Below are 14,206 nucleotides of genomic sequence, written 5' to 3' on the forward strand. Positions count from 1 at the left end.
ACCAGGTGCCGAGCGCAACGGCCAGCACACCACTGTCCACCGAGGACCGGAAGCCGCGGGGCTCTGCTGAGGGGACCAGCCCGCCCCCGCCTCTGCACCTGGGCGGCACCTCAGAGCGCGAGGGCGGGGGCACGTGCACGTGAGCTGGCCACGCCCCCGCTGCGCAAGAAAGCGACGGAGCACGCCGCCGCGCACGCGGGCTCGAGGGCTCGCAGGGCCGCAGGGAGTTCCGGGGCCGGACAGCGTGTGTCTCCCTGGCTGCGGCGGCGCAGCCCCACGGCGGTCCTCGGCCGGCTGCGGCTGCAGACCCGGTCCGCCAGCCTGAGAGCCGGGCACGCACAGTTCTCCGGACGCACCCCCAAGGCCTCTGGGTGGGGGGCCCGCCAGCACCTCCCACACCCCCGGGCGGAGGCTGCGCCTGCCCCCGGGGGCGGACCGGGCTCCTGCTGGCGGCGGGGTCCCGCAGCTCCTCGGGCAGAGACCCCGTGTTCGCTGGGCCTCGGCTCCCTTGTCCACCACGGGAGCGCGAGGACCGGCGGGACAGAGCACAGCCCGAGGAAACCAAAGGTTCCGCGCCCCCGGCACCTGCGTGGCCGGCAGGGTTCTGTCTCTGGGGCCGCGGCTCTCCCGTTGCCCCGAAGGTGCGTAGAGGTGCGCGTGCGCCGCAGTGAGCCACACCCCGCGGAGCAGCGTCCCTGAGACCCGAGGCCCTCCCGGCACCTGGGTCGCCGTAGAGAGAGCCCAGGGGCCCTGGCAGAGCCCCTCTGCGCCCGCCGAGCGCCCCCAGCGGCTGTCAGAGAGCGCCTGGGGTCAGGCTTCTGGGATACAGGGAGCAGCCTGGGGGCTCGGCCCCGGGCAGTGGGCGCGTGAGGGCGCGCGCGGGAGACCGAGACAGGGAGCCCACTTACTGCAGAGCTGCTCGATGGTGGCCCACTGCTCGGACTTCTTCCACGTCTGCGCCAGCTCCTCGTCCCTGGTCCGCACGGCCTCCAGCAGGAGGCTGATGCTGTCCTGCAAGAAGCCGGCAGAGGGGTCCCCACGCGCTCCGGCTGTGGCGCAGGGGCCCCTGCTCGCAGGTCTCCTCCTCCCCGAAACCTCGACACACTGCAGAGGGCACGCAGAAGCCTCACAGGCCGCCACCGACGCGACAAATGCGCCCCCTTCCGTCCACACGGACAAGGGCTAGACTCTGAACTCCCCCAAAACGGCCCACGCCACTGCTGTGCCAGCTGGCACGGCCCAGACCAGAGGATCCCGGCCTCCGGGTTCCTGAGGATGGACAGGAGCCTTGGTCCTGAGTCCATCTCTGCTCACACCCCCTCGGCTCCTGCACCTGCACCTGCACCTGCGCAGTCACACCTGCAAACACGCACTCCAGCCCGGGCCTCCCGGGTCCCGAGGCGGAGAACCGGGACCGTGTGCACGAGAGGCCCGTAGCCTTCAGGAGCTGGGACAGGAGCCGCGGAGAGCGATGCTGGGCGGTGACCACAAGCAGCGCCTGCCACCCCGTGAGAGGCCCTGATGGGGCCCCGGCCTGCACGGCGCAGAGAGCGGCTGCCACCTGCACAGGCCCCCCCTCGCCCCCCCAGAGTGTCTGACGGAAGCCAGTTGCGATGCCGTGCACTCGGGGCGGGGTGGGGCGCGGCGCTGGCCGGCTGCCTGGGCGCAGGAGCGGGGAGCGGATCCGGGAGGAAGGAGACGGGGCAGAAGCAGGGGCTCTGGTCCTGGGCGGCCGGGACAGGAGTTTTCCGTGGCGTCTCTCCAGCTCCGTGCCGGGGGACACAGAGCTGACCATGGCTGCGTCCCACAGGTCAGAGCCGGAGGGCGATGCTCAGACGCTGTCTCAGCACAAACACTCAGCGTGCACACGCCCCCCCTTCCAGCCAGCAAGCCCCTTGCGCAGGGTCACCGCCACAGGACGTGTGGGGCCTGCGACCGCGGCTCTGGGCCAGGAGCAGAGGCAGCGCCGTGCAGCCGCACCCCCGGGACCGCCGGCGCCCGGCGCCCAGGCCGTACCTGCAGAGGCATGACTTCGTTGGTGACCAGGAAGAGCAGCAGGTGGAAGTCGGCTACGGTGTCCAGGAACATGGAGGAGGTATTCTGCGACAGGTAGGTGGCCAGGCTGTGGAAGTCCTGGGGGGGGGGGCGCGGGGGGAAGCAGACGCAGGCTCCGTGGCAGCTCCCAGAGCACAGCCCTTCTCCCCAGACCCAGCTGCACACGCTCCGGGGGACAGGCGCGCCGCTCCCTCCTCCGATGCCCGCCCACAGGGACCCCGGACAGAGCAGTGGCCCCTCGGTGTGTCGGCAACCCTGGCCGTGAGCCGCTCGCACACCGGGGCCCACCCTCTCATTCAGTGGCGAGGGCCAGGAGACCCACGCGCCGTCTCTCCCGCCGAGCTGCACGGCCCGGGGCAGCCGACTCCGGGCAGGGGAGAGAGAGAGAGAGAGAGGGGGAGAGAGAGAGAGAGAGAGAGAGAGAGAGAGAGAGAGTGTGTGTGTGTGTGTGTGTGTGGCTTGTGTAACACAGACTCAGCCCTCAGCCAGACCAAACACAGGAGGCCCGCTGCGCCACCTGAGCAAGTGGCTTGGGCCCCTGCAAGCACCGAGTCCCCAGGCAGACGGGCAGGGCGGAGACCACAGTGTCAGGGAGGTGCTGTCAACAGCCACCGCGTCGGGAGAAAACCCCCTGGAGACCCCCTCTGGCCGAGCCCGGTTCCGCACGGGTGGCCGGTGGGGCCGCCCCTGACACACCGCGAGACAGCTCCACAAGAGAGATGACGCTACCCACAAGCGAGCAAGGAAATGTCATAAGGAGACATGAAGTGACAAGTTGTTGTTTTTTTTGGGGGGGGAGGGGTCAACTAAAAATGGTCCTCTTGCCCTGGCTGGTGTGGCTCAGGGGACTGAGCACGGGCCTGCGAACCAAAGGGTCACCGGTTCGATTCCCAGTCAGGGCACATGTCTAGGTTGCAAGCCTACCTAGGTGAGAGGCAACCACACATGGATATTTCCCTCCCTTTCTTTCTCCCTCTCTTCCCCTCCATCTAAAAACGAATAAAATCTTACAGGAAAAAAAAAAAGGGATGGTGCTCTTAGGAGACCCACAGCTCGAGGGCTGGTGGGATTTGCCCTGGTGGCTAACGTCACCCGGGTGGGACAGGGGCTCCTGGCGGCCGACGGAGTCGAAGGCGAGGCCCACTGGACGCGCACAGGACTGAGAGCAGGGCCGGGGGACAGCAGCGCCGGCACCGGGCGAGCAGGCAGGGGCCACCTGGCATTGCGCCCCCGCGGACGGAGAGCTCACCTGTGTCTCACCCAGCACGTCCCGGTTCTCGATGGGGAACGGGTTTTGCGAAGTAGAAAACGTGTGAACGGGGTCCTTGGGGAAAGTCGTCGTGATCTGGTGAGCAGAGAGCCAGACCCGGGTGAGCCAGCTGTGCAGAGAGCAAGGGTGGGCCCCCTCACGGCGCCGGCAAGCCGGGTCGCAGCAGCCGCACCCCGAGGATGAGGACGCATTGGCCACGGCCCCCCCCGAAACACAGACTCTGACAGCTCCCAGGCTCATGCCCCACGTGGGCGGTTTCTGTCCGCCAGCCTCCGCGACAGACCAGCGCTGGGGAGGCCCTACGGTGTCGGCCCGCGGGGTGGGGGGTGGCTTCCGGGGGACAACCCGCCGTGCCCCCCCCCCGCCCAGCTGCCCACGTGGCCCTGGGTGAGCCTGAGGGTGGGTGAGCCACAGGCCCGGCCCCGAGGGGTGAGGCGGCGTCTCAGGAGCTGCCTGTTCCCACCCCTGGGTCCGCAGGCGCGTGGGGACCAGCCCGACGGGCTCAGGGCCCGGCGTCCCCAGCCAGCTTTCCGAGGCCCTCGGGGCCCCCAGGCCCTGCTCCCCAGGGTCAGGGCGGGGGGGGAAGCAAGGCCTCCGGGGTGCGGGCACAGCTCCCCTCGCCCCCCACGAGCCACCTGGAGTCAAGAGCCTGGGTCCGGAGCATGCCTCAGCCCGCGTGTGGCTCAGACGGGCTGTGGCGCCAACGGAGGGCGAGTGAGACCTGGAGTGTGACCCCAGCAGCCGCGTGGCCCGTGCTCAGTGTGCCAGGAGCAACGTGGTTTCTCCCTCCTCCTGGCAGAAGCCCGCCCACCTCCCCGCTCCCCCCACCTCCCTGCCAGGGGCACCGAGACCACCATGTGGCCCCTCCGGGCGGCCGCACGGCATGAGGGGCGGCTCTCCTGCGTCGTCCGGGGGCTGTTTCTCAGCAGTGACGATGCCGCTGCGCCATGCTCCCCACCAGCAAGGCAAGGGCAGGGACTGGCTGTGATCTCGCCTCACTGACCACACCGTGTGGTCTTGTGGCAAAGGGCACGGGCCCAGCCACGGTGCCCAGGCCTCCTTGCTCACCTGGCCAGGTGAAGACGCCCCCGGGCACCTGCACCCCGAGGCCGCACTGAGGAGGAAACACTCAGAGCTGTGCAGCCCTCAGACGGGCTGCACGCACGGGGGGCAGTCTCAGCTGCTGTCACGGCGCGTGAGACGGTGGCAGGGTGTCCGTGCTGCCGAAACAAAGCCCGTGGAGGGCTCAGCCCCACCCCCGCAGGGAGGCCGGAGCAGGGCCTGTCTGACCCGACGCCCCCGGCGGGCTCAGCGCCAGTCCGGGACTCGCGGGGAAGGGCGCAGGGCATCAAGCACCTCCTCCTGTGCTTAAGCCATCTCCCCCCAGCTCAGGGACGACCAGCTGACACCGGGCACCCCCAGAAAACCCCCACAGGATCCGGGGGACGCCTCTCCCCCCTCCCCCGAGAACAGCTGCCTGGCCGCAAGGCTGAAGGACCGCAGACAGCCCCGGCTCGGCTGTGGGCCTGGGGCCGGGCGGGGAGCTGCGCACAGCTGCCAGCCTGCTATTGGGGGCCGCAAAGCCCCTTCCACAGGCACGGACAGCGGGGGTGCCCCAGGACCCAGCCCCCTCGCCGGCCCCTGCAACCAAGTCGAGGCACCAAGGCGAGGACCTAGCCCCTTCTCGGGGGGGGGGGACGGGAAGCTGCTGGGGGAGAAGAGCTCGGACGGCCGGCTTCAGATCACGCCAACACCCCGAGCGTCCATCAACCTGCCCGCCTCCTAACCACGCCCCAGGCCGTCCAGAACGCAGACGCCCTTGCGGCCTGGGCAGTCAGTACGTGCTCAGGGGCTGTCAACCGGACGCAGCACCGCCGGCAGGCTCGGCTCCTGGGGACCCACTGCACAGCCTGCAGCGCGGGCCACCCCGGGCCCAGCGCGGCCCGAACGGGTCCTGGCAGGCAGCCGCAGGGCGCGCTGGCTCTCGTCCTGCAGCGGTCGGCGCCTGGTCCGGGGCCACGTCTCTGTGCCCAGAGCCGGCGCGCAGACAGGAGCGGAGGCCCCGAAGACACACGGCAGCCAGGGGCCCGCCCGGCTCCGCGAGTCCCCCAGGGAGCCACGTGCCGCCGACTCGAGGGCAGAGCATGGCCAAGCCCCTCGGGGACCAGTGCAGGCCGAGGGCCCCCCAGGAGCCCGGCCGTGGCAGCAGCTGTGACCAGGGCCGTGCCCGCAATGCCACGCGTGACTGGTGGGTGGTCCTGCGTTGTACTTGAGGTTAGAGAAGCTAACCCGGAAGTTGATTTTACGGGGGGCGGAACACAACAACCGGACACTAACAGAAAAAGCCCCTAAAATGGGGAGCTTCTCAGGGACGCCAGGAGCGTGACAACCACCCCAGCCCCGGACGCCGGTGCTGCGCAGGCAGGGGCTGCACGGCCCCCACCCGCCCCTCGGGGAGCCCGGCGGGCGCGCGCACTCACGTCGATGATCAGATACTCCACGGGCAGCGGGCGGGCCAGCTGGGTGATCTCGTTGCCGAACTTGTCTATGTCCTGAAACGGGAAACGGGGGCAGCGTGAGCGGGCCCCACTGACCAGCGGGGGCTCCCTCCCCGTCTCCCCTGGACACATCCCCGCAGTGCTCTCCCGGGGCCGGGGGGCGAGGTGGGGGGGCACATGAGAAGAAGGGAAAACGTGCCTTTTCTGATGCCCCCCCCTTTCTTTGTGACGGCGCGCCCCTGGGCCCCCCGGGGCCCCCCCGCCCGGGCCGCACCCCACCTCCACGAGCTCTCGGTCCCAGGTCCAAATGCTAGTTCTCAGTGGCCGGACACCTCTGAAACCCTGACTCACAGAAACTCGGTGCTCACACACCACTGAAGCCAGCGCGTGCACACGCGCACGCACACACACACACGCACGCACACGCTGCGCCCACCACCGATCCGTCAAAGCCCAAACTTGTTTTGCTTTGTCAGACGCACGGAACATAAAGTTTAATTATGGGGAAAACGGCCAGCATATGGTCATCCATCACAAAGTGACAATTAGACCTGATTTATGTCAAACACGCCGTGTTCAGACGGAGCTCCAGAGAAAGTCACGAGGACCGATGCTTTTCATTAAAGGTTCTGCAGGAAGGGCCAAGTTTTCTATCTAAATCATCACTTAACACCCCATAAATCACTCACGGGGTCGCGTATAAATCACCCGTCCGTGGTTTCCAATCACGGGGTCCTCTATAAAAGTCTGCGTCCGTTACAGCTCTCAGACCCGAATGGACGCCAAGCGGGGGGGTGGCACACAGCACCCCCACACAGCCGCGCCTCCGCACGCAGGGCCCCTCCGGAGGCCGCACGCCTCAGTCTGCCCACACCTCCCTCCCCTCCCCGCTCACACCCGACAGCGCCGCCACGGGAACACATCTGCCCACGCTCCCAGAGAGGGGCCCAGCCACCTCACCAGCAGTCCCCGCAGGCGTGCCCGCCCCCCAGGGACACCGCCCTGGACACCACGCCCGGCCGTCTGCCTGCTTCCTGGGCAGCTGCCGGCCCCCGCCGGTCAGGGGAGGACTCGTCCCCCTCGCCCCCTCCAGGCAGCAGTCTGGCTGGGCCCACCCCCACAGCCCGCCCCCCGCTCCGCAGAGCACCCCAGGATGGGAGCCCGCGGAGCGGGTGCTGGGCCCCGCAGCGGCAGTGTCTCCGCGGAGGAGACTTCGTGGGAGGCAGGAACCAGACCCAATGGAACCACCACTTCCAAAACCATGAGCCTGCCCCTACGAGAGAACCCGCAACGACCCGCATGGGACGGGCCCGTCTGGACGCCGTCTCAGGGCTGATGCGGCTCCAGCCCGCAGGCCCGCCTCCCAGCACCTGCTCCCGGTGCCCCTGCCTCCGGGAGGGTCCTCGTCAGACGCCCCCTCGGGCTGTGTCCAGCCAGCTGCTCGCTCTCCCGTCTGACGACCCAACCGCACCTCTCTGCTCCCCAGGAAGGTCAAGGTGCTGCCCTCCCCTGCCGTGCCCTCCCCTCCCTGGGGGAGAAAACAGGGCCGCCTGCCTCCCCCGCCCCGGCCTGCCCTCCGAGGGTCCCGCCAGCCGGTCCGAGCCCCACCCGCCCGCCTGCAAGGCAGCCACCGTCCTCGGGTGTCGGCCAGCGTCAGGTGCGAGGCGCTGGGAGGGAGGCGTCTCCATCCTCGGGGGGCAGCTCCCGAGACGTCAGCAGTTCTGAGCCCACCGGGAGCGAGGCACCGGGGGGCCAGGAGCAGAGGTTCCCACGGCCTCACGCCCAGACGGTGTCCCCCCACGAACAGAGCGTCTGCAGCTCTCCCGCGAGCGGAGGCTCAGAGCGGACGGGCCCGTGTCTGGGCCGCCCGCTGACGCCGCGGCGCCCTCGGGACGGCCTGGCGACTAGCCACACACCCACGTCCAGGACCCGCCGCGCCTCGACCTGGGACGGGAGGCCTCTGCCCTCAGGCTGACCGGCGAGGGGCCCACGTGCCCAGAAGGCACCGCACCAGCCCAGGCCCGGCTGACTGGCGTCCACACCGTCCTCCGTCCGCTCGAAGCCTGCGCTCCGCTGGGCTGTTACCTTATAAAACACATCGGGCACGTACTGCTCGCTGCTGGACTCCTTGGCGTAGCCGAGCTCGGGGGCGTCCTTGCAGGGCAGCAGGCACTCGTCCCGGACCAGCGCCATGCACTGGTTGGACACCTGGTAGCCCTCGAAGTGCACCTGGTTGTCGGGGCCACCTGCCGGGGGGGCGGGGGGAGGGAGAGACCGCCGTGAGAGACCGCGGGGACGCTCCGGCACGCTGGACGGCAGCGCCGCGAGGGGCCTGAGCAGGACGAGGCCGGTGACCATTCTCCAGCCCCCGCTGGGCGCCGCTCGACACCAGGGACGCAGGAGCCCGGTGCGCAGTGCCCGAGGGAGCGGGTGGGCGCTCCCGCAGGCAGACAGTGGGGCCGGGGCGCCCCCAGTGAGGATGGCGGCAGCGCTCCTGTCCACCGGGGGGAGGCCTGCGTGGCCGCCACGCTCAGGAGCTGTGGGTGCCGCCCGGGGCAGTGCCTTCACCGCACACCCAGTGCCCCCCAGGCCCCTCTCGGTACACACTCGTGACGCCCCCGGGGGCCTGGACGCGAGGACAAGGCAGAGAGTCACTGCGTGGGCAGCTCATGGGCAGAGACGGGTCCCCAGGCGCAGGCGCTCCCGGCCGGTGCCCACTGCCGCAGACGGGCACTGCCAGGGCCCGGCCTGCTCGGGCAGCGCCGGCACCCGCGGCTCTTACGGCTTCAGAGAGCTTGTCTGCCACCACCTCGGTCTCAGTTTCTTCGACAGGAGCAGAGCGAGTCGGGGGTGAGGGAGCCCCAGGCCTGTGCGTCTGGCTCTCGAGCGGTTCGGAGGCGAAAACTGCACAGACCACTTGTGGTTCCCAGACGCTCTAGGAAGGGGCCCGGCAGCGGGACCACAGGGTCCCACGTGAGGAGCCAGCTACAACCCACACAACGAGCCTGTGGCCGGTCCAGTCAGCCCCCACGGAAACAGGCCCCAAAGGGCCGGGCCGCCCGGGGGGGCAGGGAGCACTCTGGGGGTCCGGGGGGCGGCCGGGGCCAATGGCTGGGGTCGAAGCCGAGGCCGCCTGGCCGGGTCAGGGGGGCCCGCACCCCGAACAGCTGCCCACGGCCCACGGCCCCGTCCGGAGGAGGACACCCACACGGCCGCCCCAGCCGCCCCCCGGCAGAGTCTCCGAAGGACGCCACCGTGCGGCCCTGGCCCGGCAGCGGCCCGAGCAGGTCGAGCGGGGACGCGCTGCCCCGCTCCATCTCCTCGCCACCCCAGCCCCCCATGCTCCCGGCAGCCACTGCAAAGCTTCCCGTGTCAGAGCCGTGTGCGTGGGCAGGCACAGCAGCTGCGCCGCCATCTTCCGCAGGGGGAGGCGAGTCACGCAACACTCCAAAAAGACGGGGTCCGGCCTCACGGGCGGGAGGACCCACAGACGCACCCGGAACGCCAGCCGCCGCGGAGGGCGAGCGGCACAGAGACCCCGTTCCCCCGTCTCCGCTCCCTTCCGGGCGCCCGGTCTCGCCTGCCCCGAGGGGTCCCCCCGGCCACAGCCCTGCCCCGGACGTCCTCTCGGGAGGGCTCTGAGCTGAGAGACCGGCTTCCTTGAATCCTGACTGAAACTCCCGCCCACCCCGAGACACTGGACCTGACCGCACCCGGCACGGAGCCCGGGCTCAGGCGGCTCCCGCCCACGCGGGAGGGGCACCACCGCTGCCCCCGAGCTCAGCAGCCCCTTCGTGTCCGAAGGCGCCCGACCTGGGGGGCGGGGGGGGGGGGGCAGGCGCTTTTTCCCGGTCCCCTGGCACTGGCATGGTGCCCCCGGGGCCTAGCTACTCGTCTGCCCTGTCGGCAAACTGGTGCTTCACCCTGCAGGGCGTGTGTCGTCAGGGGGAGCGGTGCGACTTTCTGCGGAACCCGGGGAGGGCTGGCCACCAGGCGCGACCCCAGCGGTCAGCGCCCTCCGGGGAGACGCCAGGCCTGCACAGGACCGCGGGGGCGTTCCCACCGTGAAAACCGACCGGGCTACGTTTGCGTGGGTCAGCGCCCCAGGTTTCAACCCCCCCCCCCCACTTGTAAAGCACTCGGTCCTGCGGCCGGCCCGCCCAGGGCTGCCGCGCAAGCACGTGAGCAGGACTGGAGTCCCTGCTCTGCAGACCCATCTCCCACCGCCACACGTGCACTCGGCCACAACACGCCATGCACACGCCATCGGCCGGCAGCAGAGCCAGCACACCCCCCGGGCCCCGCGGAGCCGCCGCCGCGGGGCCACTGGCCAGGGCAGAGGCGGCCCCAGGTGCGGACCGGACCAGCGGGCCCGACGCGCTCAGGACGCGAACCGCACACGGAAGAGCCGCCGCCGCCGCCGCCCGCGGGCCCGCTCCCCGGGTCGACCGCAGCCGCGCCAGAGACGGGCGGCAGCCGCGTGAGGGGCGGGGCGCGCGAGCTGCCGGAACCCGCGCAACCCGACGCCCGGCTGCACCTGTGGCCACCGCGGTGACGAACTTGGACCCGAAGTGGCCGTCCGGGGAGAGCCGGCAGACGTTGGGGTGCTTGTTCTGGAAGTCGCCCGCGGTGATGCACTCCTCCGCGCTCAGGAAGTAGGTGTCCTGGGGGGGAGAGTCACGGGGGAAGAGTCGCGGGCTTCCTTGGAGGGCGCGCGGGGCGTGCCGGACGCGACCACAAGACGCCCGAGACCCGGTGGGACCAAGGCTGAGGCTCCCGGCCACTGAGGCCCCGACACAAGCCTCACGGAGGACACCTGGCTTGGGGTGGTGGGCACACAATGTGACGTGCAGACGGCGGGGCCCCGGCTGGCGTGGCTCAGGGGACTGAGCGCCAGCCTGCGAACCAAAGAGTCGCCGGTTTGATCCCCAGTCAGGGCACACGCCTGGGTTGCAGGCCAGGTCCCCAGTGGGGGGCGCGGGAGAGACAACCACACATGGATGTTTCTTTCCCTCCCTCCCTTCCTCTAAAAATAAATAAATGCAACCTGAAAAAAAAAACTGTATCCCTGAAACCCATACAATTTTACTAACAGCACCACCCCGATAAATCCACTACAAAATAAACGTGGGTGACTAGTAAGGCAGGAAGCACCACGCCAGCCACCCCAGAGCTGACGCCCGAAAGCCCGGTCTGCACAGGTCCGGGGGCTGTGCTCCGCAGAGTGGGACTCCACAGGCCCCGCCCGAGTCACCGAGAACACGGGACAGGCGCTGGACACAGTCCCCTCCTAGAGCGGGCTGCAGGTGCGCGGGCCCGCCGCCCCTCACCTTGTTGCGGCTGTACCGGACCGTCCCCTTGCGCGTGTCCTCCGAGACCAGGTCTGTGAATATCCAGCCCACCTGCACGGCAGAGGGAAACCCCTCCTGAGTCCCCCCCTGGGGCAGGCGGTGCCTCCCGGCCTCTGCCCGGAGAGCCGCGCTGCTGGTGCTGCCGGGTCGGCGAGGAGGGCAGCCGTGCAGCACTCACGGACGTGTCAGCCGAGCCCACGCCCAGCGCTGTGCCGGGGCCGGGGCCCTGCGGCCAAGAGCACGAGCGGAGTGTCCGTGACGACGGCCCGCACTGCCGAGAGGAGGCACAGGCAGGCACCGCAGTGCAGGCGCCGGGGGAGCACAGGCAGAGGGAGAAGCCAGAGGGCACAGGGTGCGGAACGCCCGACACCAGGGCACCCTCAGGCCGGCCCCCCGGCTGGGGGCAGGCCGGACCCCCCAGCGGGTCTTGCTGCAGAGCACGGCGGTCTGTGTGCCCTGCGGCCCCTGGCCCCACCCCCGTGCCCACGAGCCGCCCGGCCTCCCTGAAGCAGAGGGAGCCACACACTGACGTTCCTCGCCCTCTCTCCTTCCCTTCCCCTCTCCGAATAAAAAGGAGTAAATAAAACCTTTAAGGAAAAATAGTGAAACACACAGAAGCTCCTGGCAACCGACCACGCGGACGAGGCTCCAGAGCTGCCGCCCGGCCCCCGGCCACGTGCCGCTCGCTGGGCACTCCGTCCGGGGCGGGGGGCAGCCCGGCCGCCACCGCGCCCACCCGGACGTCCCCACCAGAGCCCGGGCCCCGCCGAGGGCCGCACCTTCCTCAGGCCGAGTTTGGCAGCGATCTCGTCCACCACCTCGGCTTTCGGGTCCTCGAGCAGCTCCAGACTGTTCTGTGTCCCGATCTGCTGGGTGTAAAGGGGGAGACACTTGGGGGTGGGCCCAGGTGAGTGCACAGCCCCCGCCACCACTGCCGGTCCGGCCCCAGCACCCCTCGGGGCCCCCCAGCAGAACCCCGAGCTGCTCAGGCCCAGTGCTCTCGAGTGGCGCCAGGCTCCTGGCCCAGATGCAGGGCACGGAGACACGACGTCACGGCCCCACAGCGGGGCGGCGGCCAGGGACGGGGAAGGCTCCCTGTGGGGTTCCTGAAGCGAGGCCCCCCGACGGGGCAGAGGGGTGCCCAGGCAGGCCCTCAGGGCCAGCTGGCCCACAGGCAGCCTCACGGCCGCGGGCCCAGGGCCAGCAGAGGACGACGCTCGCTGCAGCGCCAGCCCCGGTCGCCCGGAGGAGCGCGGAGCCCGCAGGCCCGCCCTGCCCCCTCGCCGGGTCTGCCCACGTCGGTCGGTCTCGTCTGACAAACCAGGCGGGGCCGCTCCTGCTGGTGTCGCCCGCAGCACAGAGGCCAGCAGACAGACGCGGCTGGGACCGGGGGTGGGGGGGGCACCCCCCTGAGGGATGGTGCCAGGAGAGGCCGGCGCCGGCGGCAGACGCACCTGGGGGGGCTCGTAGATGGCGGCCACCTCGGCCCGGATGCCCAGGGGGATGTCCTTGTGCTCCGTGTAGCGGCCGTACAGGTACCCGAAGTGCTGGCTGCCCGTCTTCCTCCAGAAGTCCAGGAAGCGGTCGGCCACCGTGTGGTTCTCGAACATGATGTTGTCCACGTGCCTGTACTTCTGCAGAGGCACCGGCGACGGGCCGGGTGAGCCCCCCGCCCGAGGCCAGGTGCGATCTGCACGCTGACCCCAGTGGGGGGGCGCTGGCTAAACCCGCCGCACGGGTGAAAGTGGACGCCGTACCTGGCTCTTGTCTCTCTCTCTCTCTCTCTCTCTCTCTCTCTCACCCACCCCCCTGAGTGGAGGTGGGCCCTCGGCACATCCATTCAAGTTAGTCTTACTGAAACGCCACCGAAAACGGAGGTTTCCAAAAGCTCTAGGAGGGGACAGCTCTCACAGAGGAAGAGTGCGAGAAAGAGGCAGGGAAGGAGGAGGAGGAGTGGGGGGGGGGGCCTCCGCAGCCCGGACGCCGGGGAGCTCTCCGGGCGCAGATGCGGGCGCAGGGCCTCCGGCCGGCCGGCCGCTCCCCAGGGCTGGGCCTCCGAGCAGAAACGGCCAGAGTGACCCCCGGCCACTTTCCTCGGCTCTCTCCCTCCTCCTTCAGCCCAGCCCCCTCCGAGCCCGGCCCGGACAGGCACCCTGAGCTGGCCGGCCCAGGACAGTGCTTCGCAAGTGTCCAGAGACACGACCTCTTAAACGGCACAGCCACAGACACTGAGCACCTCACGCAGCCGCCGGGAGAGTTCTGCCTCCCCACGGGCCGACGGATCGCAGTGCGGACGCCCCACCCCCCGCCAGCGCCGGAGGGCACGCAAGGCCTGTCTGCAGCGTAGGACCCTCAGTGGGGGTCCGCCGGCCGGTCAGAAGCATGCGCACCTGCTGCACGGTCACACGCCCTGTGAGCGGCGGAGACCTCCCTCTCCACGGAGACGCTTGCTTCTCCGCCACGGAAACCAGCCGCCCCCGCCGCCCCCGCCGCCCCCGGGCGCCTCACCTGTCTGTTCAGCGTGATGGCGCTGGGCTGGCACTTGGTGCAGATGCCGTTGGGCCACGGCAGGTGCCCCTCACACCCCGACTTAATCTTGCAGCTGATGTTCTCCAGGGCGACAAACTTCCCCCTGAGCGAGAGGCACCTCAGTCGGACAGGACACGGTGCGAGGCCCGGCGGGAACCGGGAACGCTCGAACCTCTCACAGCTCCGGATGCAGCACGAAGGAGCCGCAGGGGGAGGCGCGGGAGTCTGCTGACGGCGCCGCGGCCCGGCCCGCAGGGCACCCGCCCGCTGTCCTGGGAGGGCCCCTCCACTCCCCACTGCCGGCCACCAACACCCGTGATGACTCCCAAGGACACTGCGAGCCCCCACTGGCGGGGCTCAGCGGGGCCGGTGTGGTCCCGCAGAGCAAAGGGTTGTTGGTTCGACTCCCAGTCAGGGCTCAGGCCTGGGTGGGGGGCCAGGTCCCCGGGTGGCAGTGGGTGGGAAACCATCACACGTTAATGTCTCTCTCCCTCTTGTTTTCC

General features: G+C 70.1%; 1 protein-coding gene across 1 annotated transcript in view; it reads right to left on the reverse strand.

Annotated features, from left to right (window-relative positions):
- The window catches only part of NPLOC4 (NPL4 homolog, ubiquitin recognition factor), a 29,749-nt gene that overhangs the window by 3,342 nt on the left and 12,201 nt on the right, over positions 1-14,206 (reverse strand). Inside the window, exons 7-16 of the mRNA XM_045836133.1 lie at positions 13,683-13,806; positions 12,629-12,808; positions 11,954-12,040; positions 11,154-11,225; positions 10,361-10,487; positions 7,909-8,069; positions 5,806-5,877; positions 3,305-3,400; positions 2,017-2,133; positions 909-1,011 (exon numbers count right to left, since the gene is read on the reverse strand). Coding sequence (XP_045692089.1) covers positions 909-1,011; positions 2,017-2,133; positions 3,305-3,400; positions 5,806-5,877; positions 7,909-8,069; positions 10,361-10,487; positions 11,154-11,225; positions 11,954-12,040; positions 12,629-12,808; positions 13,683-13,806 — 1,139 coding nt within the window. The remainder of the gene's footprint in view (positions 1-908; positions 1,012-2,016; positions 2,134-3,304; positions 3,401-5,805; positions 5,878-7,908; positions 8,070-10,360; positions 10,488-11,153; positions 11,226-11,953; positions 12,041-12,628; positions 12,809-13,682; positions 13,807-14,206) is intronic.

This window comes from Phyllostomus hastatus, unplaced genomic scaffold, assembly GCF_019186645.2.
Source record: "Phyllostomus hastatus isolate PE091 unplaced genomic scaffold, TTU_PhHast_1.1 phas_contig_210, whole genome shotgun sequence".
Lineage (NCBI taxonomy): Eukaryota > Metazoa > Chordata > Mammalia > Chiroptera > Phyllostomidae > Phyllostomus > Phyllostomus hastatus.